This window comes from Hyperolius riggenbachi, chromosome 5 (assembly GCF_040937935.1).
Source record: "Hyperolius riggenbachi isolate aHypRig1 chromosome 5, aHypRig1.pri, whole genome shotgun sequence".
NCBI lineage: Eukaryota > Metazoa > Chordata > Amphibia > Anura > Hyperoliidae > Hyperolius > Hyperolius riggenbachi.
In genome coordinates this window covers 15,863,257-15,889,654 of record NC_090650.1, presented here as the reverse complement: position 1 = coordinate 15,889,654, position 26,398 = coordinate 15,863,257, and the positions used below count along the sequence as shown (strand labels likewise).

The window sequence follows — 26,398 nt, the reverse complement described above, 5'->3', positions numbered from 1 at the left end:
GCGTCCGGAAGGTCGCAATAAACAAAAAGTTACTGTTGCCATCTTGTGGGCAAATAGTAAAACTACACCCTAAGCATTTTTTACATAGAAAAAAATTAGTGTTACACAAAAAATTAACTCATTACCTCGCACCCTCCCCAATTTTTTTTATTTTTTTGGATTAAAAAAAAAAAATTTAAAAATTCACAATAAAAAAAAAAATACATAAACAATTACCTTAGGGACTGAACTTTTCAAATATTTATGTCAGGAGGGTACAACACTGTTACTTTATAAACTATGGGCTTGTAATTAGGGATGGATGCAAAACTGAAAAAAAATGCACCTTTATTTCCAAATAAAATATTGGCGCCAAACATTGTGATAGGGACAATTTAAACGGTTTTATAACCGGGACAAAAGGGCAAATACATTTCATGGGTTTTAATTACAGAAGCATGCATTATTTAAAAACTATAATGGCTGAAAACTGGAAAAAAAAATTCCCACATTTTTCCTATTTTCTTATTAAAACACATTTAGAGTAAAATAATTCTTGGCATAGTGTCCCACCTAAAGAAAGCCTAATTGGTGGCGGAAAAAACAAGATATAGTTCATTTCATTGCGATAAGTAATAATAAAGTTATAGACGAATGAGTGGAAGGAGCGCTGAAAGGTGAAAATTGTTCTGGTGGTCAGAGGGTAAAACCCCTCAGTGGTGAAGTGGTTAAAGGGAGTGTCATAGTAAAAAAAAAAAAAAAAACACAAAGATCCGTTTACCTGGGGCTTCCTCTAGCCCGTGGCAGCCATCCTGTGCCCTCGCCGCAGCTCCGGTGGCTCCCGGTCTTCTTCCGTGGTGCAGCCGACCTCGCCAGGTCGGCTTCCGGGTCAGCGTCTTCTGCGCTCCACGGCGTGGGTCAAGTGGTCCGGCCGACGTCATCGGGACTGTACTGCGCAGGCGCAGTAGTTCTGCGCCACAGAAGACCGGGAGCCTCCAGAGCTGCAGCGAGGGCACAGGCCGGCTGCCACGGGCTGGAAGAAGCCCCAGGTAAGTGGATCTTTGTTTTTCGTTTTTTTACTCTGTTTCCTTTGATAGTTAACTGTAGAAAGTGTTACGGAGGCTGCCACATTTATTTCCTTCTAAACAATACCAGTTGCCTGGCTATCCTGCTGATCCTCTGCCTCTAATACATTTAGCAATAGCCCCTGAACAAGCATTCAGCAGATCAGGCGTTTGACATTATTGTCAGATTAGCTGCATGCTTGTTTCTGGTGTTATTCATACACTACTGCAGCCAAACAGATCAGCAGGGCTACGAGGCAACTGGTATGGTTTATAAGGAAATAAAGATGGCAGCCTCCGTATCCCTCTCACTTCAGTTGTCCTTTAACCTCCCATACTTGCTCTAGTCAAAATTGAGACAAAAACTGTGTGGAGTGCCCCTTTAAGGGTTACATCAGGTGTAGAGTAGCTGAGCATTGGAATAGGAATTAGGCAGGCAAGGGACGGATTTTATTGAGGTTTCAGTTCTGTCAGTATCAGTATTCCGAGTACCACAACTACGCTAGACTGGTCGGGCGACATCTCTGACTGGCTGCCAGAGTTCCACCCATATGACAAGTTGCTTCACACTCGCTGTGACATAATCAAGGCGGTCCCACGCCTGGCACAGCCAGCAGGTGGAGGATCATCATCATAAGGAGGACAGATGACTGCAGTGTAAACTGAATTACAGCTCCGAGGAATAAACTACTGAGAATAGTTACAGATTTACATGTACTGGCCTATAAAACTCCTCATATGTCCTCTATACCATAAATAACCCAATGACTCCACACACAAGTTGATTCAAATCTTACAGCTAATAGGAGCTGATGTCTTAAGCTGTGTACATACTTGAAAGATTAATTAAAGATATCAGACCAATTCTTCCCCCTTCCATGTAGTATGAGAGCCATACCTACACAATTTATTCTATGGAGCTGAACTCCCCATCAGACAGAAATCTTAGCAAGATGCTGTACACAGAGATGCAGTACACATGCAACAGATCAGTATCTGCAAAAGATCCGTTCCTGCAAAATGCATTCATAGTCTATATCTGCAGATCATCATACACACCTTGTTTAACAGACATTCATCAGCAGATCAGATCCACCAGTAGGCCTGAACGATTTATCGTTTTTGTATCGAAATCGCGATCACGGAAGTGACGATTCCGTGATCGCCAAAGTGTCGATTTTTGCCGATATTTGTTGTACTGCGCCCTCTTGCTGTACAGTAGCAGCAGCGCAGCATGTACAAATGTCTGTGTACAAAAAGCGGCGGCTCTCACTCCCCGCGGCAGCTCAGTATCTCTATTAGTGTTGTCCGGATCATGAACGATTCGGATCTTTGATCCGAATCTATTTTATGAGTCGATCATCCGAATCATCAAAATGAGTGATTCGGATCGCAAAAGGGGCGGGGCCAGGAGCGACACGCCCCCTCTCAGCGGGCAGCGGGGTCTTGGAAGCAGAGCAGAGATGGATCGCTCTGTTGGATGGGAGGCAGCCTTGCAGGGAGACAGACAGGTAGATGAGAGAGAGGGGACATGGGTGCCACTGCCAGATATGTGTAGAGCACACATACTGGCTATAACGTGCTGCCCATTATAGGCTGGCTGTTCCGTAGTGCTGGACAGTGAACACATTGGAAGCTTTTGGCTCAGCACAGCTCAGTAACTTTGCAGACACTGTGATTGAAAGGCAATATAATCCTCCTGCACTCGGCACTAAACAGCTGCACTTATCTTCTGGGAATGCTTTCTTTCACTGCGCGACCTTTTCTTTCAAAGTGTACATATGAACATATAGGTGAAATATATGTAAAGCATGACTGCAGCATGTGGGTATTACGTGCAAACATTTCTGCTCTCTGCTCGTCCCTCCTCCCTTCTCTGTCCACTCCCTGCCCTCTGTCCATCTTCTCCCCTTCTCTGTGTGTCCACCCCCTCCCCTTCTCCTGTCCACAGACCTGTCCTGCTGTTCATTTCACCCCCGAATGCTTCCGGTAGTATAATGATCCGAGATTCGAATCAAAGATCCGGATCTCTTCAATGATCCGATTCGAATCATCCGGATCATTGAAAAGATCCGAACTTCCCATCTCTAATCTCTATACTTCTGTGTAGTTAATGCCACCTTCTCCTCCTCCTGTCATCAGCAGATCCCAGCAGCGGCAGGCTCTTGCTCTGTCACTCCTCCTAGCTTGATCGTCAGCTCAGCTGGGTGGGCGGCAGACTCCGCCCACAGTCTCTCGCTCGCTCCTTCTGTGAAGCTGATCTAGGCACTAAAACTAATAGGCACTCATTTGCTCCACTGATGTGCAGACCACAGCGAGACAAAAGCTATTGTCTGGTCTGACTTTTCCTCCGCATTACAAAGCAGCTCAGCGTGTAGCAGAGAAGAAATTCCCTCCCTCCTCCCCCCCCCCCCCCCCCCTTCCAGAAGTTGTCAGGAAGCACAGGAGAGAGCACATGGATCTATCTGCACAGCGTGGGGGAGATGGAGCTGTAGGCAAGACTGAAGTGCGTGACTGTCTTTCAGTCAGTGTGTGTGGATAAGTATGTGTGTGTGCATTTCAATGTGTGCTGCAGGATGTGTGTGTATCAGTGAGTGGATAAGTGTGTGTGTACTGCAGGATGTGTGTAACTATCAGTGAGTGCTGCAAGATGAAGTGTGTGTATTAGTGAGTGTGGATAACTGTATCAGTGAGTACTGCAAGATAAAGTGCGAGTGCTCTGAGATGGAGAATTAAGTGTGTGCGTGTGTATCAGCGTAACACCCATCCCACCCCCACTGCTTACCTTTACCATACCTACCCCATTCCTAATATTAATTGTCCCGACCGCCTCTGTGACATGACTCATACCCCCCCATAATAAGTGCCGCAAGGGGAAACAAGGGATAGGCGACATGATAATCTCCCCGCCGCCCCTCGATGACTCTCGCCTTGGTCTGGTTGGTCTAAAGCTTGATTTGAATAAAATCGTGAATCGAAATCGCAATTTCTGACAGAAATCGTGCGATTCAATCTTTTCCTAAAATCGTTCAGGCCTATCCACCAGGATGGATTTTCAGATCTGCAGATTGTCTGATCTGCAGATGAATGTCAGTTAAGGGGCCCATACACTCAGCCGATTTTCTGGCCGACCGATCCAAATCGATCGATCGCAAATCGGTTGGCCAATCGACCGATCGATGGCCGATTTCAATGGTTTTCCATCGAACTGGCAGGGTGGAAAATCTAGGTCGATCTGATGAGATTGCTTATCATTTTGCATTGGCCTTAATGGAAATCTGATGGCAAAAAAAAATGCCATCAGATCGAATTTCAATAGATTTAAAACTGAAATCTATTGGAATTTTATCCTGGTAGTTCTAAAAACGCATCAGATAGTTCATCAGATGCATTTCTTATCTATCTGCTGCCAATCTGACGAGTGTATGGGCACCTTTAAACAAGGTGTGTATGAGGATCTGCAGATATAGACTATGAATGCATTTTTGCAGGAACGGATCTTTTGCAGGAACAGATCTTTTGCAGATACTGATCTTGTGTCTGTACAGCATCTGTGTGTGCAGCATCTTGCAAAGATTTGTATCTGATTTACAGTTCAGCATTATTCATTAGAATAGACTGTGTAGAAATACACTCATACTACATGGAGGGGGTAAAATTGGTCTGTGATCTTTTATTAAGCTTTCAAGTGTGTACACAGCTTTAGGGTGTGTATACACATGCAATTTTGATTGGCCAATGACTGGGCAATTTACCCACTCCCATGAAGTAGGAGAGCTCACCTACAGAAACTGGTCATAGTATTCAATATCCGTCAGGCCTCATGCTATGCAGAGGTGGTAAAACCGGTCAGTGATTGGCCAATCAAAATTAAATGTGTACCAGGCTTTACGGTTAATTTGTGTTTATAATAGGGAAGCGCAAATTGTACAGTGAGACTATAGCAGCAAACATTCTAGCTTTCTAACAGGGTTATGATTGCATAAAAGACACAGCCACTACAAAGGGCTCCAAAGACTGTTTGATGGAAGTGATAGAGTCAGTTACCGGCCAATGTATGTGTGCAGGTGTGGAAAACGAGGCCTCTCCAGACAGTCCGCTAAACTGTGCGCTGGTTGGGCGTTTCAGTGTCCCGTCTGGCAGCCATGAGCGCCATTCAGGGGCAATTAAAATGCAGCAACATCACATCTGTCTTCATATCCCTTCAACTTCATGTGTCCTTTAACAAACTGGTATTTATTGAGAAGTGCATCTTAACTTTTAGCAATCAACTCCGACTCTGAGCCATTTTGGATATTTTAAAATTATGAAAGTGATTAAAATTTGACATTTCACATTTTTTTTCCCCTGGGAATTTTTTTACTCTTTTTCAGGACCTCTGCAATTCGACTGGGCATGCTGTCAATCAACTTCTGGGCCAAATCCTGAAGTTGCTGTTGGAGGGTGTTTTGGTACCATTCATTATACATGGCAGTGTTTTTTGGCAAAATTGTGAGTGAGCCCCACTCCCTTGGATGAGAAGCAACCCCACACATGAATGGTCTCAGGATGCTTTACTGTTGGCATGACACAGGACTGATGGTAGCGCTCACCTTTTCCTCTCCTGACAAGCCTTTTTCCAGATGCCCAAACAATCGGAAAGGGGCTTCATCAGAGAATAATTCTTTGCCCCAGTCCTCAGCAGTCCATTCATCATACTTTCTGCAGAAGATCAATCTGTCCCTGAGGTTTTTTTGGGGAGAGAAGTGGCTTCTTTGCTGCCCTTCTTGACACCAGGCCCTCTTCCAAAGGTCTTCACCTTATTGTGCGTGCAGATGGGCTCACACCTGCCTGCTGCCATTCCTGAGCAACCTCTGCACTGGTGGCACTCCGATCCCGCAGCTGAATCCTCTTTAGGAGACGATCCTGGCGCTTGCTGGACTCTTAGACACCCTGAAGCCTTCTTAACAAGAATTGAACCTCTTTCCTTGAAGTTCTTGATGATCCTATAAATTGTTGATTTGGGTGCAATCTTAGTAGCCACAATATCCTTGCCTGTGAAGCCATTTGTATACAATGCAGTGATGGCTGCATGAGTTTCTTTGCTGGTCACCATGGTTAACAATAGAAGATCAATGATTTCAAGCATCAGCCTCCTTTTACCATGTCAAGTCTGCCATTCTAACCCAATCAGCCTGACATATTGATCTTCCTCCTTGTGCTTGTCAACATTCTCACCTGAGTTAACACGATTACTGAAAGGATCTCAGCAGAACCTTTAATGACAGCAGTGAAATGCAGTGGAAAGGTTTTTTTGGGGGTTCAGTTAATTTTCATGGCAAAGAAGGACTATGCAATTCATCTGAACCAGCCTTTCTCAACCAGGGTTCCCTGTAACCCCAGGGCTCCTTGAGTACTCTGCAGTGGTTCCTTGGCATTGGGATAGAGAGCACACTATAAAAGGGGGTACAGTACTGTAAAAAGAAGCACTAAATTGGTTATCAGAATAATAATGAACACATTAATAAAAAGCGCTAGAAGAGACATTATAATGAAGGGTATAAACAGCCACCCCAGCTTTTAAAGACCATGCCACCTGCAAAGTAAATTCAAGGGTTCCTTGAGATCCAAAAAATGACTTGCAGGGGTTCCAAAAAGTATTTGCAGGGTTCCTCCAAGGTTAAAAGGTTGAGAAAGGCTGATCTGAACACTCTTTAGAACATTCCGGAGTATATGCAAATTGCCATTATAAAAACTTTAGCACCAACTTTTCTAATTTCCAATATTTTTGACAGTCTCAAAACGTTTGGCCAGACTGTAGGTTAAGCTTTCCATTATGGTCAAAGCCTAGTGCTGCTGTTTCCCTTTATGTATTAAGGCTGGTGCCAGACAGCAGAGAGATTGTACATGTCTATATTTCTCGGATACCTGTATTAATAAATGCTGCCAGAAGTTCAATAGATTTGAACAGTGAGGAACTCTTTTTACACTTCCAAGGCGCGCTCATTGTCAGGCGACGCTGGATCCATCTAGCTGCATTGCGAGGTGAATATTCAGCTTAAATCTCGGTATGTTACATTCACTTTTGCACAGTTCTGATACATTTCTGTGAAAAGCTTGAAGACGACCCTTTTCGAAAGATTGCAATAAACCATGTAGTTCGTCAAAAAAGGTAACACCGGAATCAACACTTGGTTTGCTGTTTGCATTTCTAATACCAGGAATATTCATAGGTGTATACCTGATACCAGATACACAGGAAGTAATGTGCGGTATACAGGAAGTAATGTGGGGTTTCGTTAACCACAGAGCAAGCAGCAGGAAATGCAAGTAGAGATGACAGCTTATTTATCACATCTTTTATAGCGATCGTGTTCTAGAACATCAGAATCAGAATCACTTTATTTCGCCAAGTGCGACAGGCGCCGCACCCGGAATTATTTGTGGACACATGGCATATTGGCAATGACAAACAGTACGAATAACACTACACATAGTACAATTTATAAAGAGACATTTCAGCATGATTGGCAAGTGACAACAGTGCAAAGTAGCTCTGCGCGTAGTACAGTTTATAAGGAAACATTTCAACATATTGGCAAGTGACGACAGTGCAAGTACCCTACACATAGTACGATTTATAGAGAAACATTTCACCAGAGCAAAGACACATCTAGGGGGTTGTCCCCCTATGATGCAATGGTGTATACAGTCTTATGCAAAGATGACCAAAGAATACTGGTTAGTGCACTAGTGCCCCTAGGTGCTGAAGGGGCTTAGGAGATGACATTTGGGAGAGGGTCTGAGTTTAGGAGAGTGATCGCTTGAGGGAAGAAAGTGTTCCTACGCCTGGTAGTTTTGGTGTAGATGGACCTGTAGCGGCGTCCCGAGCGTAGGGGACTGAAGAAGTGATTGCCAGGGTGGGAGGGGTCGAGTGTAATTCTATTTGCCCTGGACCTCATTCTGGATGCATGGAGAAGGTCCAAGGGTGGCAGGGGCGACCCAATGATCTTCGCAGCCACATTGATGACTCTCTGGAGTTTGAGCCTGTCCTTTGCATTTGCCCCCGAGTACCAGACGATGATGGAGGAGCAAAGGACAGATTCAATGGTCGCCGTATAAAAACTGGTCAGTAGCTCCCTGGGCATTCCAAACTTCCTCAGTTGCCTCAGGCAGAACAGTCTCTGCTGGGCCTTCTTTTGGGTTGTAGAGGTATTTTCGTCCCATCTCAAGTTCTCCGTGATGGTGGTGCCCAGGAACCGTGCGCTATGTACCCTGGTGACTTCGGTACCATCTATGATGACCGGGCTGGGCGGTGGGGCGTTCCTTCGGAAGTCCACTATCAGTTCCACCGTTTTTGCTGCATTTAGAACAAGTTTGTTGTCTGAGCACCACCTGAGAATCCGCTTGATCTCGCTGTGGTATTCCAGCTCCGATTTTTCACCCATGAGTCCTACGATGGTGGTATCATCCGCAAACTTGATGACCTTGACGGTGTCCGCAGAGGAGGTGCAGCTGTTTGTGTACAGTGAGAAGTGCATCGGTGACAGCACACACCCTTGCGGGGCGCCTGTGTTTGTGGTTCTCGCACTGGAGGAGCAGTCTCCAAGTCTCACTAGCTGTGTCCTGTTCGTAAGGAAGTCCTTGATCCAGGTGCAAAGGGTTGGGTCAACACCAAGCTGTTCCAGGTCGTCGTGCAGAATATTTGGGCAGATGGTGTTGAACGCGGAACTGAAGTCCAGGAGGAGGATCCTTGCGTAGGTCTTCGGTTTATCCAGGTGTTCAGTGATATGTGCAAGGCAGATGTTAATGGCGTCTTCCACAGACCGATTTGCCCTGTACGCAAATTGTAGAGGATCCAATAGGGTGGCAGTGTGGAGCTTCAGGTAGGAGAGAACTAGTCTCTCGAATGTCTTCATGATGATCGGGGTTAGGGCGACGGGTCTAAAGTTGTTTAGGTCCGTGACTCCTGGCTTCTTGGGGACCGGGATGATGTCGGCTTTTTTGAAACAGGAGGGAACTTTGCCCAGCTCCAGGGATCTGTTAAAGATGGGAGTGAGGACCGGGGCTAACTGGGCCGCACATGTTTTTAGACAGGATGGGGATATGCCGTCTGGGCCTGAGGCCTTCCTGGTGTTTAGCTTCCGGAGGTGCCGTAGTACGTCGGTCTCCTGGACTGTTACCTGTGTTGGGGGAGTATGGCTAACATGTAGAGGAGGGGAGGGGGGTGGATGCTTGGGTGAGGGTGTGGTCGTTTGATCTGCAGAGTGAGTGAGTTGTGCCTCGAACCTGCAATAGAATTTGTTGAGATCCTCAGCTAGTGCGGTGCTCGGAAGTATGTGTTGAGAGGGGGGCTTGAAGTTGGTGGCTGCCCTTAGGCCCTTCCAGACTTCCCGGACATTGTTGGACTGGAGGTTGCGACTCAGCTTATCGGAGTAGTCTCTCTTTGCCACCTTCAGCTCTCTTTTCAAGGTGTTTCTGGCCTCCCTGAAGCTCTCCGGTATTCCAGATTTGTGAGCTTCTTCTTCTCCTTTTTCAAAAAAGGAGAAGAAAGCATCTCACAACGCACCAGCAGAAAATAGTTAAATTGAATCCTCTTTATTATGTATGAACAATAGTGATTAAAACCTTCACATACAAGACCATAGCACGAGCACATTACAAAACAAGGGAACAAGCAAGGGTTAGAAATAGGGGGAAGGCTGCATAAGTCCAAATGGCGGTGGGGGCCTGGTAATTGTAAGAAAGGCAGTGTTTACTAACTAACCAGAGCACACAGAGCGTGGAGAGGGTGTGTATAGCTTCTGCCTATAACAGCAGACAGCGTATTCCTGCCTGAGCCCGACAAAGCCGTCAGAGGAAAGATGATTAAATTATATAACAGAGATAATACAGCCACTGTGCAACTAGAAAAGGCTGGAGTAAGACAGACCACATTAGAACAGGTATAGGAACTTATAGGATAGAAGAAATAAGGCTGAACATTTTGTTACAGAGTCTCTAAGTCAGAACGTTGTGCCATCTCTGTCCCCTGTACCTCCACTCTCCCCCTCTGTCACCTCTGCCCCCCTGTACATGCTAATACAAGCTTAAAAGACTTTATTTGAATTTATTCAAATCGATTTTCTCAAAAACTACAAGTCCAACTTGAAAAACATTTTTTTACTTGATCCCATGGAAACACAGAATACATGCCGTTTGTATCGGCGGGTCGTTCGTAAGTCGGGGACTGCCTGTATAATAAATCACAGGCACAACAGTGCTAAAAATACAAAATTGTTCAAGTATGGATGCAAATTTGCATCACCAGCAGGGACACAATTCAAAGTGATTTGGTGGGCTGTGGGTAAGCAGGCGTCCAGTGTATGTTCACGTCTCATGTATCTCCAGCAGTGGTCTCAAACTCAATTTACCTGGGGGCCGCAGGGGGCAAAGTCAGGATGAGGCTGGGCCGCATAAGGAATTTCACAATCGCGGTGCATCGCCGCCTCTGCCCGCCCCTCTCACTCTTCCTTCACAGAGAGGGGCGGGGAGAGGCGGCGATTGACGTCAGGAGGGGCAGAGCTGAAGCTGAAAGCTCTGCCCCTTCCAGGAAATGCCGGCGGATTGCCCCCTGGGCGATTTGGGGGCTCCGCAGCCCTCGTTTAGCGGCGGGGATGCGGCGGATTACTTGGGAGCACTGAAGCGAACTATAAGGAAGCTTTTGCCGGCGAGGGCCACAAAATATTGTATCGAGGGCCGCGAGTTTGAGACCCCTGATCTCCAGCATAACAGCCCTTCACCTCCATTAGGATTCCTTACATAGCGAACTGCGCTTGCAGGTACTGCTGGGACTGTTAGTCCGCTTTAGATGTCTGCTAGACCAATCGTTGTCACTTATACTTGTTTATATGCAGTACTGCTGGGATTGGTAGTCCTCATTTGTTAATATATAATTGTTATTAATGGTCACATGGAGGTTTTTTATGGCGATTCTATTGAATTATAGGCTTGTTTATTGAAATATACGGTATATGATATTTAATAAGCACAAATCACTTTGAATTGTGTCCCTGCCAGTGATGCACATTTGCATCCGTAGTTGCACAATTTTGTATTTTTAGCACTGTTGTGCCTGTGATTTATGATATATACTGTAAGTATTTCAGTGACTTTTGTATATATTTTGCTCAAACCTTTCTTACAATTACCAGGCCCCCACCGCCATTTGCACTTATTATGCAGCCTTCCCCCTATATCTAACCCTTGCTTGTTCCCTTGTTTTGTATTGTGCTCGTCCTATGGTCTTGCGTGTGATTATTTTAATCACTATTGTTCATACATAATACAGAGGATTCTATTTAACCATTTCCTGCTGGTGCGTTGAGAGGCTTTCTTCTTTTGATATACTATTGTCAATTATGTCTAGATACAGTTTTTGGTCTATTTGCCTTATAATTAAAGGATACCCGAAGTGACATGTGACATGATGATAGACATGTGTATGTACAGTGCCTAGCACACTAATAACTAGGCTGTGCTCCTTGTTTTTATTTCTCTGTCTGAAAGAGTTAAATATCAGGTATGTAAGTGGCTGACTCAGTCCTGACTCAGACAGGAAGTGACTACAGTGTGACCCTCACTGATAAGAAATTCCCATTTTTATCTCTTTCTTGCTCTCAGACACCATTTTCTGCTAGGAAAGTGTTTTATAGTTGGAATTTCCTATCAGTAAGGGTCACACTGTAGTCACTTCCTGTCTGGAGTCAGGACTGAGTCAGCCACTTACATACCTGATATTTAACGCTTTCCGGCAGAGAAAGAAAAAAAGGACCACAGCATAGTTATTTGTGTGCTAGGCACTGTACATACCCATGTCTATCTCATCACGTCACATGTCACTTCAGGCATCCTTTAATGCAGTGCTCTCTGGGTTTCTTGTTAAGCATCATCCCCCCACTTCATATTTTAGGAATGCCACTTCTGGGTTTCAATTCCAACCCACAACAGAATCTTTGCATGGCTGACATTTGTACTTACCTGGGGCTTCCTCCGGCTCCCTGTAGGGCGTGTGGTCCCTTTGCCATCCTCCCAGGCCTTGCTGTCCTCCCGCCGTGTGGCCCAGTAAATTTCACGCTCCACTGCGCATGCATGGTCCTGACCGTGCTTGCACCCTGTAACCACGCAGTTCGCAAAGACTAACTGCAATCGTGCAGACCACTCCCGGCCACGGGCGGGCAATTAGGGAGAAGTTTGGACCACGCATGCCCGGTGGAGCGAGATTGGGCTGGATCGTGGACTCCACTGCTGGAGAAAGCAGTGACCCAGGAGGAAGCCCAGGGCCTACGGGAGCAGTAGGAAGCCCAAGGCAAGTATAAACCCCTTGGGCTTAATTTATCTCAAGTTTTCTTTGAACTTATTATTTTAAAGTCATAGGGAATGGTCAGAAAAAAAGCCAGATATTTATCTAAGCAGGGGAAAGGCTCTGGGTCCTATAGAGCTTTCCTGCTCCTCTCCTGGTCCCCGTTCCAGCACTGGCTCCTCAGTAGCAGTATTCAACCAATTTGATCAAATACTGCTCTATCTGCCACCGAAGGGAGGCTTCGGAAGTCCATACTTCAGGCTACTCCAGCGGATTTAAACGGGGTGATCCAGCGCTGCACCAAGGGCACCAGGAGGGGGAAGGCCTATTAGGAACCAGAGCATTCCCTCTCCTTAGGTTAAAGGAATACTATCGATGTATGCATTTATTTTTAAATGCTGTATGTTGTAGCACACATTAGGACAAGTACTAGGAGCAATTTGATTCCTCACACAGCTGTTCCTCTCAGTTGTAAAATCCTCCGTCAGTTTTGGCGTCAGTGTTGGATACAAAATGTATCTAATACTGAGCTCCCAGAGGGCTAGACCATGTATCTGCACAGGGGAGTTGCTATCAACTCCTCAGTTTATGGTTTAATTATCACCTTGCTGAAAGATTCTTGTTGATATGGTGGTAAGGGGTTAAAGATTCTAGCAATGTGTGTTTATTATCTTTGCTTCTCTTGACTGATAAAGATACTAATAATGCTAATTGTAGACAGTGGTCTGCCCCTCTCAGCAGCTTGTAAAGTGGATGCAGCCTGGAGTGAATCACCACAAGCAGGCAACCAGTCTGAGTGTAAACACAGACTAGTGTTATAGCTAGTTATATTCCAGCAATATTACAGCTCATTTAGTTACCTGTTACCACCTCAGATCAGCCTATTTCTCCTCATGTCTGCTGCATGCTGTGAGTGACACACTGACATATATTTGTGAGCTGTGTGACAGAGTAACCAAGCAGCTCAGGGTGACCCAAACTACTATGAGCTGTGTGAGAAATGAATTTTTAAGCAGAAATAGAGGGAGAGAGACCTGGGTGAATAAATAAAGTGCCCCTAGCACTAGTGGTAATGTGTACACTAATATAGAGTATTAAAAAAAAAAAAAAGTCGTTTCAATCGATAGTATTCCTTTAAGATTAATGGCTTTTATTTTAAATGACTATTCCCAATGAATGGACGTGTGTGACTGGGTTCCTGCAATGAGTAGGTTGCCAATGCCATTTCTGAAATGGCTTCCCAATTTATTCTTCTTAAAATCAGCATGAAAAGAATTTGATTGGCTGGATGCTGATCCTCATTGCCCATCAGTCGTCGGGATGGAGAAAGTGGTACCTTTGCCTCCAGGATCCTCTTCCTGGCTTTCAGCTCGGCCACCGCCCGATCCACGTCCACCTGCGGCGCTTTCTCGTCTTTCAGCTTTCGTACCAGGTCGCCCTGCAAGAGAAGAGGGGAGAGACACTCGTCAGCTTCTGCCATTAAAATGTGTGTTCTACAAATGCTGAAAATCATCCCTGCGGGGGGGGGGGGGGGGATTTGTCTTAAAGGGAAATTCTGCAAAAACTTCACTGGAACGGACATTAAAGCAAACCTGAAGTGAAACCAGCCCGAAGAGAAACAATTGTATCTATAGTAATAATCATAAATAGAGCTATACTGAGATTCCATACTCCATTTTGAAGTTTTAAGAGTTAAACATTTAATTTCAAAATTAAAGCAGAGCTGAACTGAGAGAACAGCCTGTCTCCCTTGTCAGCAAGTAATGAGCCAGTGTAATTTGAGCTCCCAGCTGTCTGCCGAGTTGAGAGCCAAAGGGTTAACAGGAGGTTAACCCTTTCTGCGCTCCCAGCAAACAAGAACGTAACACTGCAGCATCTCTGACAGCTGTAACAAAAAAGTTTTTCTGTAAAGGTTATTTTGCTCTTGCTCATCTTTTAGAGCAGATGGCTCGATAATTTCCAATATATCTCATTAACACCCCCCCCCCCCCCGATTGTTTCGCTGCTTCATTCCGGATTGAAGTAAATGGAAAAAGATAAGAAAAATAGGCGGAAGAGAAGAATGCGGAACGATCGAGCGGGAGAATCGAGCAGCAAAATCAAGCCGTATATGCCCAGCATGAGAAGGGAAACTTATATGAAGCTTTATCAACCTTGATTTACAAGTTTGTCAGCGGGTGCGCTGTGCTTTCCAGGGAAGTTCTGGTAAGACCCAATTCCTGATGCAATTTGGCCCGGCCGAGCAGAGAAAGTTTAATTGTCAGCTTGTGACATGATATATGTAATGATGTATACGGTGAATGTGTCAGAGTAATTCGATTATCAGTAGGGGAATAGATGTGGTCTATTCCCCAAGATAAGCCTGCGCAGGGAGAGAGTGTGAACAGGGCTGTGGAGTTGGAGCAATTTTGGGTACCTGGAGTCGGATGATTTTTGTACCGACTTCATATCGTTTGTAGACGCTGCGAGATCAAGTTTTCTTTGGCAGGCATATGCCCGGCAGATGATGCAATGCAAGGCACAGTGTAAGGGGGCTGGTAGATCAGGTGCCCCGAAGGAGACATATGCTGGCAGATGATGCAATGTGTGCTCAGCCGGTGACACTGCAGGTGACACAGGAGGCAGCGCTAGGCTTAGCCGGTGACACACAGCGTTAGGCCTCATTCAGTAGCTGCAGCTCAGTTACTCTTCCCTGTAGGTCTGCTCGTAATGCAGCTCATCACGGTAAAGCCGGCACTTTCCTGGCTCTGATCCCTTGTTATTACACCCATACAGGGGCTCAGGCGGAGCGTGAACTGGATTGGGAGGCACGTCACCCAGAAACATCAGGATACTATATCCTCAATGGAAGGCCGAGTGACGGCGAGACGATCCGGAAACAAGACTGCATAGGTCAATCGTTCGTGAGCTGCTGACTTACGACAGAGCTCTGGATATAAGGGTCAGGTCACATGGGCAAGATGGATACTGTACACACACCTGCTGCAAGAAAGCAGTCCATTAAAATAAAACACTTGTCTTTAAAGGGCATCCAGGCAGAAACAAAAAACGAAATCCACTTACCTGGGGCTTCCTCCAGCCCCTGGCAGCCGTCCTGTGCCCTCGTCGCAGCTCCCTGTGTCCTCAGCTGCAGAATCCGACCTCACCAGGTCGTCTTCCTGGTCAGCTTCTTGTGCGTTCCACTGCGCGGGTCACATGGTCCGGCTGACATCAGGTCTGTACTGCGCAGTACCGTCCTGATAACGTCGGCCAGACCACCACACTGTTTTGCCACCACCACACTGCTGAGGTTTCCATTTGGAAATGCCGTGTTGTGGTCATCTCACGGTGAGGATGGAGCCTTTCTTACTAGTTGTTGCCAATCTGAGCGTTCCTCGTACAGCTGTCATGAACCCATCTGTCTGCACTGGAATTGCTGGGGGTTCTCCTTGCACCTCCCTTTCCGCCCTGTCCTATGGACAGACTCTCCTGAGCACCTGTGACTGACACCCCACCAGGAGCCTGAGCGACGAACTGCGAGGAGGCCGAGCAACCGCCAAACCACACGTGCCAGATAAGCCGCTAATCCACCACCGAAACGTTCAAAGGACGGACGGCCCGGCGCTGACACCCGACACCCCTTCATTACTGATAAATAACACAAGCCTGGTCCAACACGGGAGGCAAGAACAACAAACATCAGAAATCCAACACTCATTAGGCAGCAGCTCACAGATTACACAACGCAGTCACACACAGGCTGGGAACACACTAGGCAGTGCGGGAAATGTAGCGTTTTGCTGCATATGCATTTGTGCGTTTTCTGTGCATTTGCTGTTTTCCCCCGCACATTGTGTTTTTCTTGCGTTTTAATGCATTTGCAGTTCGCATATATAAATCGCATATGCGTTTTGCATGCTTTTTTATGCGTTTTATGCTTATCACTAGGAAGTCAACCGGAAGCAGAAATACAAACTTATAGTATATAGAAGCACATACAAAATGCCCTACCTCTGCGTCATCATGGACTTATGTGCGTTTTTATGCGCGTTTATGAAAAATATGCAACAAATCCGGTGTTTAAAAACACACATTGCAGAACGCAAGTACTGTATATACACATTTTCATGCACCCCACTGACTTGCATTACGTGTGTTTTCCAGAACGCTAGCGTTTCTGCCTAGTGCCACACACAGGACAATCTTATCAGGATGGGATCTTCCAAAAAGGAAATATGAAGAGGCCCTGTAGTGATATAACAGAATACAGGTAGTCCTCGGGTTACGAACGCCTGACATACGAACGACCCAATCCCGTTGCGATGACGTCATGCCCATGGCATGGGGGAAGTTTGAAGAAGCGGCTTCAAACTTCCTGAGTGCCGGTGCATGTCCCCAGCAGTGTTGGAGTCACCTCCGAACCGAGTCCAACGCTGTCTGTTGTCCGCTCTCTGCCTCCTGCTCCCAACAGCCACGTACAGCACCGCAAGATGCAGCATCCATTCGCTTCCTGTATGTCATGTGACATATAGGTCCCTGTATGTCACATGACATACAGGAAGCAGTGCGATGCTGCATCTAGCGGTGCTATTGGAAGCCGGAGAGAGGAAGACAGACAGTGTTTGACTCGGGCTGAAAGGTGAGTCCATAGGGAGAGTGAGGGGAAAGAGGAGCAGGGGTAAAAACGGAGGCACGGGTGGGGGGGGGGGGGGGGGAGGGTACAGAGGCACAGAGGGTACAAATGGAGGCACACTGGAACAAACAGAGGGTGTTCAAAGAGGTGGAGACAGAGGTGCACAGAGGGGGGGACAAACAGGCACTGAAGGGGACAATCCGGCACAGGGGAAGACAGAAGCACATAGGGGGACACTGGAGCCAAAGAAGGGTACATGGGAGGCAAAGGGGACAGAGATAGCACAGCGTTCCGACTTAAGAACGGATTCAGGTTAAGAACGAAAGTACAGTACAGTCCCCATCTCGTTTGTTAACTGGAGACTACCTCTAAAGTAAATTATTCAGGATATCCACTTTTACAATTAAATGTCCTGTCCTGGTTTCAGCATCAAAAACACTTCGTAAACCTTAATATTGCTACAGTATAGATTAATAAGGTAGCACGGCCCTCCCAATGATGTCACAACCTACGCCAATTAGACTTGCTGCAGTCTATCCTAACGTATGTTGCCGTAGCAATGCTCATAGTACTCTAGTACAGTGAGACAAACTAATATGGCAGCATGGTGGCGCAGTGGTTAGCGCTCTCACCTTGCAGCGCTGGGTCACCGGTTCAAATCCCAGCCAGGGCACTATCTGCACATAGTTTGTATGTTCTCCCCATGTCTGTGTGGGTTTCTTCCGGGCACTTCAGTTTCCTCCCACACCCCAAAAACATACAAATAAGTTAATTGTATTCCCCTAAATTTGCCCTACACTACAATACATATACTACACGATACATACATAGACATAAGACTATGGTAGGGATTAGATTGTGAGCCCCTCTGAGGGACAGTCAGTGACAATACTATGTACTCTACAGTGCTGCGGAAGATGTCGGCGCTATATAAATATTAAATAATATCGTATCTTGCAGTAATCTTGCTGCCAGTCAAAATAGAAGTTATATTTCAAACATCTTTTTTAAAAAAGGTATTCATATTAAAAATCAAAATCATCAAAAGTGGATTATGGTGGTATGTTTTTTTTTTTTTTCAATGCAACCAACTTTTTCACCCTGTACAATCTTTTTTCTATGAAATTGCGCCAATCTCAAACACACGTGTGGCACCGCGGACAATTGCCTCAGAACTGAAAAAAATGGAACGGTTTGAAAAGGATAACGTGTGGCCACCTGCACAGTTTGCTTGGCCTGCGCAGCCTCCATGGTGCCTATAGTTTAGTGACATACTTGTGTGTATTACTCAGGACTTCTGGAAGGCTGAGGTTGCAGCATCTTCACACATCTGCTCTGTGGAGCAAGTTTGGGATAACGTGGCATTGGGAGGAGACTGCGGGGAAGAGGAGGTGGTGGGGGTCATATCAGGTTCCAAGGAGCGGAGAGAGGAGATGTCACACTGCTGACAGTACAGCTGGCTGCAGGCTGTGCCAGCAGGTCTTCAGCAAGGCACAGCCAGCGTTGCATCCAGCAGCTCGCGCTGAGCGATCGGACAGGTTCTAACATTCACCAAAAAGTGGCACTGGGTGTAGCTGCATCATGGAGCAAAAAAAATAAAAATAAAAAATAAATAAAAAAAACCCGAATTGCTCTTCTGTTTTCCAGGAGCAGCGCTGCAGAAGGGCTTACACAGGAGCAATCCCGCATATCAATCTACACAAGTTCTGCTCACAGCAAAAAAAAACCCTCAAAATTTAAAGGGAACCTGAGGGGAGAGGTATATGGAGGCTGACATTTTATCCCTTTTAAAACAATGCAGATTGCGTGGCTGTACTGATCCTCTGCCTCTAATGCTTGATACAAGGAGATTTTCTGACAGATTTCCAGCCAGATCCATTATTTCCAACATGTCTGATTTGATTTCCAAACACTTGGAAAATCGATCGGAAATCAAATCAGACATGTTGGAACATCGATCTGGCAGGAAATCTGCCTGAAAATCTCATTGCGTGTACTGGGCATAATTCCTTGTACACACCATGCAATTGCCCATCAGATGGATGGTTAAATAGATAATTTCCTACAGGTGTGATCTGACTTCCAATCATTTTTCTGATCGATCTTCTGATCACGTCTATACAAAATCGATGAGAAAACTGATCAGAAATCAGACCGGACCTGTCGGAAAGTATCTACTCGACCGTCTGACGGGAAACGGCATGGTATGTACCAGCCATAATGCCTAGTACATACGATGAGATTTTCTGGCAGATTTCCTGCCAGATCGATTAATTCCAACACGTCCGAGTGAAACCGGTGAACGGAAAATCGATCGGAAATCAGATCAGACATGTTGTAAATAATCGATCTAGCAAGAAACCAGCCAGAAAATCTCATGGTGTGTACTAGGCATTAGGAGGTCATACATTAGTCGATCTGCCACTAAATCGACCACTAGATAAAGCCCTCTGATAGGATCTGATCAGAGATGGATCTATTGCCTGTCCACACACTGGCCAGTGATTCCCAACAGATTGCGGCATGACGCAGGAGAACAGAGGCGCCAAAAGGATAAAAGGAAGCTAAACGAGCTTAAAAACCCAATTCTTGGTAAATAGAGGAGGTAGTGGTGGACTTACCTCCTCCAAGTAGACACACAACGACTGTAGTAAAGACAGTCAATATATTTAATTTATGAGCGCCAAATATGCAACGCGTTTCGCAGGTTTGATCCCGCTTCATCAGGCAATAACAATGGAGCAATAGCATATGTGGTCTGTAGAAGAGCCAGGCACCTCTTTAGATTGCGGCATGAGATTATTGGAAATTATCTGTCTGCCGCCCCAACCCACAATGTATGTGTGTCCCCCCCCCCCCCCCCCCTGCCGGTGCTCAGGGCTAAAGGGGTTAATTAAACAAAAAACGACTTACCTGGGGCTTCTAGCGCCCCCCCCTTGCAGCTGTCATGTCCTTTGCAGTCCTCCTACGATCCTCCACTCCCTGCCGCCAGTCGCGGTCTAATCAGGCGTATAATTAGAAAGGCTGCTGCGCGGCCGAGTGCGTGCTTGCTCCTGCGCGCGTCATCTGGAGCTTACTGCGCAGGCGCAGTACAAGAAAACTTGGTACTGTGCCTGCACAGCAAGCTCCTGATGACGCGCACAGGAGCGCACATTATTTGTCTCGTTAGACGAATATTAGACCTGGACCGGCAGCAGGGAACGGAGGATCGGAGGAGGACGGATTCCTCCTCCTGAACCCATTAACCTCCCTGGTGGTACGCAGATGCGGTGGCTGCGTCCGCGGGAGGGATTTTTTTAATTACAATTTTTTTGTATGTTAGCAAGCACTAGGCTGGCTAGCTAACTGTGCCCCCCCCCCCCCCCCCCCAAGTCCCCCGGGAACCGGTCCGAGCCCCCGATCACCGCCGTCAACACTCACCCATCCGTGATCCCGCAGCTTCCCAATTGGCATCACTCATCGCTATGGCGACGATCGGACATGACGTCATGGACGTCATGCGCAGTTCCGATCCTCCCCATAGCGAAGCCGGGCGCTGATTGGGAGGCTGCACCATCGCGGGATCCATGTGGGGGTTATGCATCTCGGAGGTTATCACGGGCAATCGGAGGGGACCGGAGGGACTTGGGCACCATAGTTAGCTAGCCAAGTGCTAGCTTAACAAAATACCACAAATTTCATTTTAAAAAAATCCTCCCAGGGCGATGCGATCCCCTGCGGCAGCAAGCCCGACACTGTCGGGCTTATCGCCAGGGAGGTTAATCTATTAAGGCTAGAAATTGATAAGGTGATCGATCCGGTGGCCAAGTTGCGGTACAGATCTCTCCTTCGCTCCATAACTTTCTGAACGTAAGGCCAATCAGGCCAAGTAACTCAATGTAGGGTACCCATACACCCTGAACAAGCAGGCAGATCAGATTTTTTTCTACTCAAGCTTGACCTGATCAGCCCCATGCGTGTTTCCAGTGTGATTCAGACACTACTGAGGCCACAGAGATCAGCAGGAAAGCCAGTCAACTGGTATTGTGTAATAGGACATAAATATGGCAGTCTCCATATCCCTATCACTTCAGATGTCCTTTGAAGGTTCTTAATCCCTAATCAGTTTAGGTTACCGTTCTTTAAAACATATGGCTTCTGCAGCTAAAATCCTGTCTTGAAATACTCTGTTAAGTGCTGCAAAGGATTCCAGTGCTACATAAATTCATAATATGGTAGGACATCAGACTTTGACTATGGAAGGATTAGATTGGGAGCTCCTCTGAGGACAGTCAGTGACATGACTATGTACTCTGTAATGTGCTGCAGAAGATGTCAGTGCTATATAAACATAATAATATGGTAGGACATTAGGCTATGACTATGGTAGGATTAGAGTGTGAGCTCCTCTGAGAACAGTCAGTGACATGACTATGTACTATGTACTCTGTAATGTGCTGCAGAAGATGTCAGTGCTATATAAATACATAATAATAATATGGGAGGTCATTAGACTATGACTATGGTAGGATTAGATTGTGAGCTCCTCTGAGGACAGTCAGTGACATGACTATGTGCTCTGTAAAGTGCTGCAGAAGATGTCAGTGCTATATAAATACATAATAATAATATGGTAGGGCATTAGACTATGACTATGGTAGGATTAGATTGTGAGCTCCTCTGAGGACAGTCAGTGACATGACTATGTACTCTGTAATGTGCTGCAGAAGATGTCAGTGCTATATAAACATAATAATATGGTAGGACATTAGGCTATGACTATGGTAGGATTAGAGTGTGAGCTCCTCTGAGAACAGTCAGTGACATGACTATGTACTCTGTAAAGTGCTGCAGAAGATGTCAGTGCCATATAAATACATAATAATAATATGGTAGGACATTACACAAGGACTATGGTAGGATTAGAGTGTGAGCTCCTCTGAGGACAGGCAGCGACAGGACTATGTACTCTGTAATGTGCTGCAGGATATGTCAGTGCTATATAAATACATAATAATAATATGGTAGGACATTACACTATGACTATGGTGGGATTAGAGTGTGAGCTCCTCTAAGGACAGTCAGTGACATGACTTTATAGTCTGTAATGTGCTGCAGAAGATGTCAGTGCTATATAAATACATAATAATAATATGGTAGGACATTACACTAGGACTATGGTAGGATTAGAGTGTGAGCTCCTCTGAGGACAGGCAGTGACATGACTATGTACTCTGTAATGTGCTGCAGGAGATGTCAGTGCTATATAAATAGTAATACTGTATATTCCTGCGTATAAGACTACTTTTTAACCCTTGAAAATCTTCTGAAAAGTTGGGGGTCTTCTTATACGCCAGGTATCATTGATGCCGGGTGATACCCCCTATCCTGTTACCGTCTCTCAGATCTCGCTGCTGAGGACTGTAGTGAAGCGGTGCAGGCGCATATGTGTGAGATCTGATAGGAAGAGAGGAAGGTAAATAGGATACAAGGGCGGGGCTAGAAGGGTGAAAGAGGCGTGTTTTATGGGCACAGCGCGATCTATTCTTCCATACCGCTCTGATAAACAGGGAGACAGGGAGAGCTGACCAATCCACTTAGGGAGAGTTCACCAATCCAACCAGTCAATCGCCTATATACTGTTATATACTGGGTACCACATACAGTACAGCACCAGTATATGATTTTTTTTTTTATTTGGTGTACATTGGAAGAGGGGTAGTCTTATACGGTGAGTAGATCACAAACTCTATATTTTAACTGAAAAAGTTGGGGGGTCGTCTTATACACCCAGTCTTATACGCCGGAATATACGGTACATAATTCTGTGTTGCAGCTGCTGTAGCTGTCAGAGATGTAGATGAGGAATACAATGCTCTGGACACAATGAATGGATCTCAGCAGTCTGGGCGGTGTGGCACCCTGCGAGGGGGGAAAGGTCGCCCTGGCTGCAAGTTTGCATGTTAATATAGTGAGCATCTCTGCATGGGGGCTAGGAACAGATCTGTGTGCCCAGAATGAAATCACTCTACAGCATCCTCCTCTAACAAGCCAAGCATTACTCTCTTCCAAAATAAAAGCAGGTGTACCAAACAGACAGGATTACTAAGACGCAACAGAAAAGGAAGCTTAAGGTGACAAACTTCCAAATATTACTGAACACAACACCAAAAGTGTTACAGAGGAGCTGAACTGCATGAAAACAAATAGTTGTATAGGGACAATAGCATCCTGTGCTACCATTTATACATAAGAGTAGGTTCACACTTGTTTTAAAAACGTATCAATAGATCAGTTTTTGGCCCGGATCAAAAATGGAGCAAAGGATACCAATGTTAAAAATAGCAGCCATCTTCACTCAAAAAACAAACGATCCGTGTGCGCTTCGGGGGATCCCTGCTGAAGGTTCGGTCCAAACAGTTGCAGACCGGATCCATTTCAAAGGGATCAGTTAACACACACTTCTCTACATTTTCCTAAAAATGTCCTTTTTGCAGGCTACATCACCAAAGACAAATCATTCCATGCAGCCAGCAGAGTAGGGCTGTGTGTGAGTTGTGAGGCCTGGGCAGCAGAGAGAAGGGGTGTGTGTGAGCTGTGAGGCCTGAGCAGCAGAGAGGAGGGCTGTGTGTGAGATGTGAGGTCTGAGCAGCTGAGAGTAGGGCTGTGTGTGAGCTGTAAGGTCCAAGCAACAGAGAGGAGGGCTGTGTGCGAGTTGTGAGGCCTGAGCAGCAGAGTGCTGAGCTGTGCGAGAACTGTGAGGCCCGAGTAGCAGAGTGCAGAGAGGAGTGGTGTGTGAGCTGTGAGGCCTGAGCAGCAGAGTGCAGAGAGGAGGGCTGTGTGTGAGGCCTGAGCAGCAGAGTGCAGAGAGGAGGGCTGTGTGTGAGGCCTGAGCAGCAGAGTGCAGAGAGGAGGGCTGTGTGTGAGGCCTGAGCAGCAGAGTGCAGAGAGGAGGGCTGTGTGTGAGTTGTGAGGCCTGAGCAGCAGAGTGCTGAGCTGTGCAAGAGCTGTGAGGCCCGAGTAGCAGAGTGCAGAGAGGAGTGGTGTGAGCTTTGAGGCCTGAGCAGCAGAGTGCAGAGAGGGCAGCTGGCTGTGTGTGAGCTGTGAGGCCGGAGTTGCAGAATGCAGAGAGGAGGGCTGTGTGTGAGCTGTGAGGCCTGAGCAACAGAGAGGAGGGCTGTGTGTGAGCTGTGAGGCCTGAGCAGCAGAGTGCATAGAGGAGGGCTGTGTGTGAGCTGTGAGGCCTGAGCAGCAGAGTGCAGAGAGAAGGGCTGTGTGAGCTGTGAGGCCTGAGCAGTAGAGTGCAGAGAGAAGGGCTGTGTGAGCTGTGAGGCCTGAGCAGTAGAGTGCAGAGAGAAGGGCTGTGTGAGCTGTGAGGCCTGAGCAGTAGAGTGTAGAGATGAGGGCTGTGTGTGAGAGCTGTGAGGCCTGAGTAGCAGAGTGCAGAGAGGAGGGCCGTGTGTGAGCTGTGAGGCCTGAGCAGCAGGGAGGAGGGCTGTGTGCGAGCTGTGAAGCCTGAGCAGCAGAGAGGAGGGCTGTGTGTGAGCTGTGAGGCCTGAGCAGCAGAGAGGAGGGCTGTGTGTGGGCTGTGAGGCCTGAGCAGCAGAGAGGAGGGCTGTGTGCGAGCTGTGAGGCCTGAGCAGCAGAGTGCAGAGAGGAGGGCTGTGTGTGAGCTGTAAGGCCTGAGCAACAGAGAGGAGGGCTGTGTGTGAGCTGTGAGGTCTGAGCAGCAGAGAGGAGGGCTGTGTGTGAGCTGTGAGGCCTGACCAGCAGAGGGCAGAGAGTAGGGCTGTGTGCGAGCTGTGAGGCCTGAGCAGCAGGGAAGAGGGCTGTGTGCGAGCTGTGAGGCCTGAGCAGCAGGGAAGAGGGCTGTGTGTGAGCTGTGAGGCCTGAGCAGCAGAGTGCCGAGCTGTGCGAGAGCTGTGAGGCATAAGTAGAGTGCAGAGAGGAGTTGTGTGTGAGCTTTGAGGTGTGAGCAGCAGAGTGCATAGAGGGTGGCTGTGTGAGAGGCCTGAGCAGCAGAGAGGAGGGCTGTGTGTGAGCTGTGAGGCCTGAGCAGCAGGGAAGAGGGCTGTGTGTGAGCTGTGTGGCCTGAGCAGCAGGGAAGAGGGCTGTGTGTGAGCTGTGTGGCCTGAGCAGCAGAGAGGAGGGCTGTGTGTGGGCTGTGAGGCCTGAGCAGCAGAGAGGAGGGCTGTGTGCGAGCTGTGAGGCCTGAGCAGCAGAGTGCAAAGAGGAGGGCTGTGTGTGAGCTGTAAGGCCTGAGCAACAGAGAGGAGGGCTGTGTGTGAGCTGTGAGGTCTGAGCAGCAGAGAGGAGGGCTGTGTGTGAGCTGTGAGGCCTGACCAGCAGAGGGCAGAGAGTAGGGCTGTGTGCGAGCTGTGAGGCCTGAGCAGCAGGGAAGAGGGCTGTGTGCGAGCTGTGAGGCCTGAGCAGCAGGGAAGAGGGCTGTGTGTGAGCTGTGAGGCCTGAGCAGCAGAGAGGAGGGCTGTGTGTGAGCTGTGAGGCCTGAGCAGCAGAGTGCCGAGCTGTGCGAGAGCTGTGAGGCATAAGTAGAGTGCAGAGAGGAGTTGTGTGTGAGCTTTGAGGTGTGAGCAGCAGAGTGCATAGAGGGTGGCTGTGTGAGAGGCCTGAGCAGGAGAGAGGAGGGCTGTGTGTGAGCTGTGAGGCCTGAGCAGCAGGGAAGAGGGCTGTGTGTGAGCTGTGAGGCCTGAGCAGCAGGGAAGAGGGCTGTGTGCGAGCTGTGAGGCCTGAGCAGCAGAGGGGAGGGCTGTGTGTGAGCTGTGAGGCCTGAGCAGCAGAGAGGAGGGCTGTGTGTGAGCTGTGAGGCCTGAGCAACAGAGAGGAGGGCTGTGTGTGAGATGTGAGGTCTGAGCAGCTGAGAGTAGGGCTGTGTGTGAGCTGTAAGGTCCAAGCAACAGAGAGGAGGGCTGTGTGCGAGTTGTGAGGCCTGAGCAGCAGAGTGCTGAGCTGTGCGAGAACTGTGAGGCCCGAGTAGCAGAGTGCAGAGAGGAGTGGTGTGTGAGCTGTGAGGCCTGAGCAGCAGAGTGCAGAGAAGAGGGCTGTGTGTGAGGCCTGAGCAGCAGAGTGCAGAGAGGAGGGCTGTGTGTGAGGCCTGAGCAGCAGAGTGCAGAGAGGAGGGCTGTGTGTGAGGCCTGAGCAGCAGAGTGCAGAGAGGAGGGCTGTGTGTGAGTTGTGAGGCCTGAGCAGCAGAGTGCTGAGCTGTGCAAGAGCTGTGAGGCCCGAGTAGCAGAGTGCAGAGAGGAGTGGTGTGAGCTTTGAGGCCTGAGCAGCAGAGTGCAGAGAGGGCAGCTGGCTGTGTGTGAGCTGTGAGGCCGGAGTTGCAGAATGCAGAGAGGAGGGCTGTGTGTGAGCTGTGAGGCCTGAGCAACAGAGAGGAGGGCTGTGTGTGAGCTGTGAGGCCTGAGCAGCAGAGTGCATAGAGGA

General features: G+C 47.5%; 1 protein-coding gene across 1 annotated transcript in view; it reads right to left on the bottom strand.

Moving 5' to 3' along the window:
• GARS1 (glycyl-tRNA synthetase 1) overlaps positions 1-26,398 on the bottom strand; it is an 81,922-nt gene that overhangs the window by 45,576 nt on the left and 9,948 nt on the right. Inside the window, exon 2 of the mRNA XM_068235118.1 lies at positions 13,700-13,801. Coding sequence (XP_068091219.1) covers positions 13,700-13,801 — 102 coding nt within the window. The remainder of the gene's footprint in view (positions 1-13,699; positions 13,802-26,398) is intronic.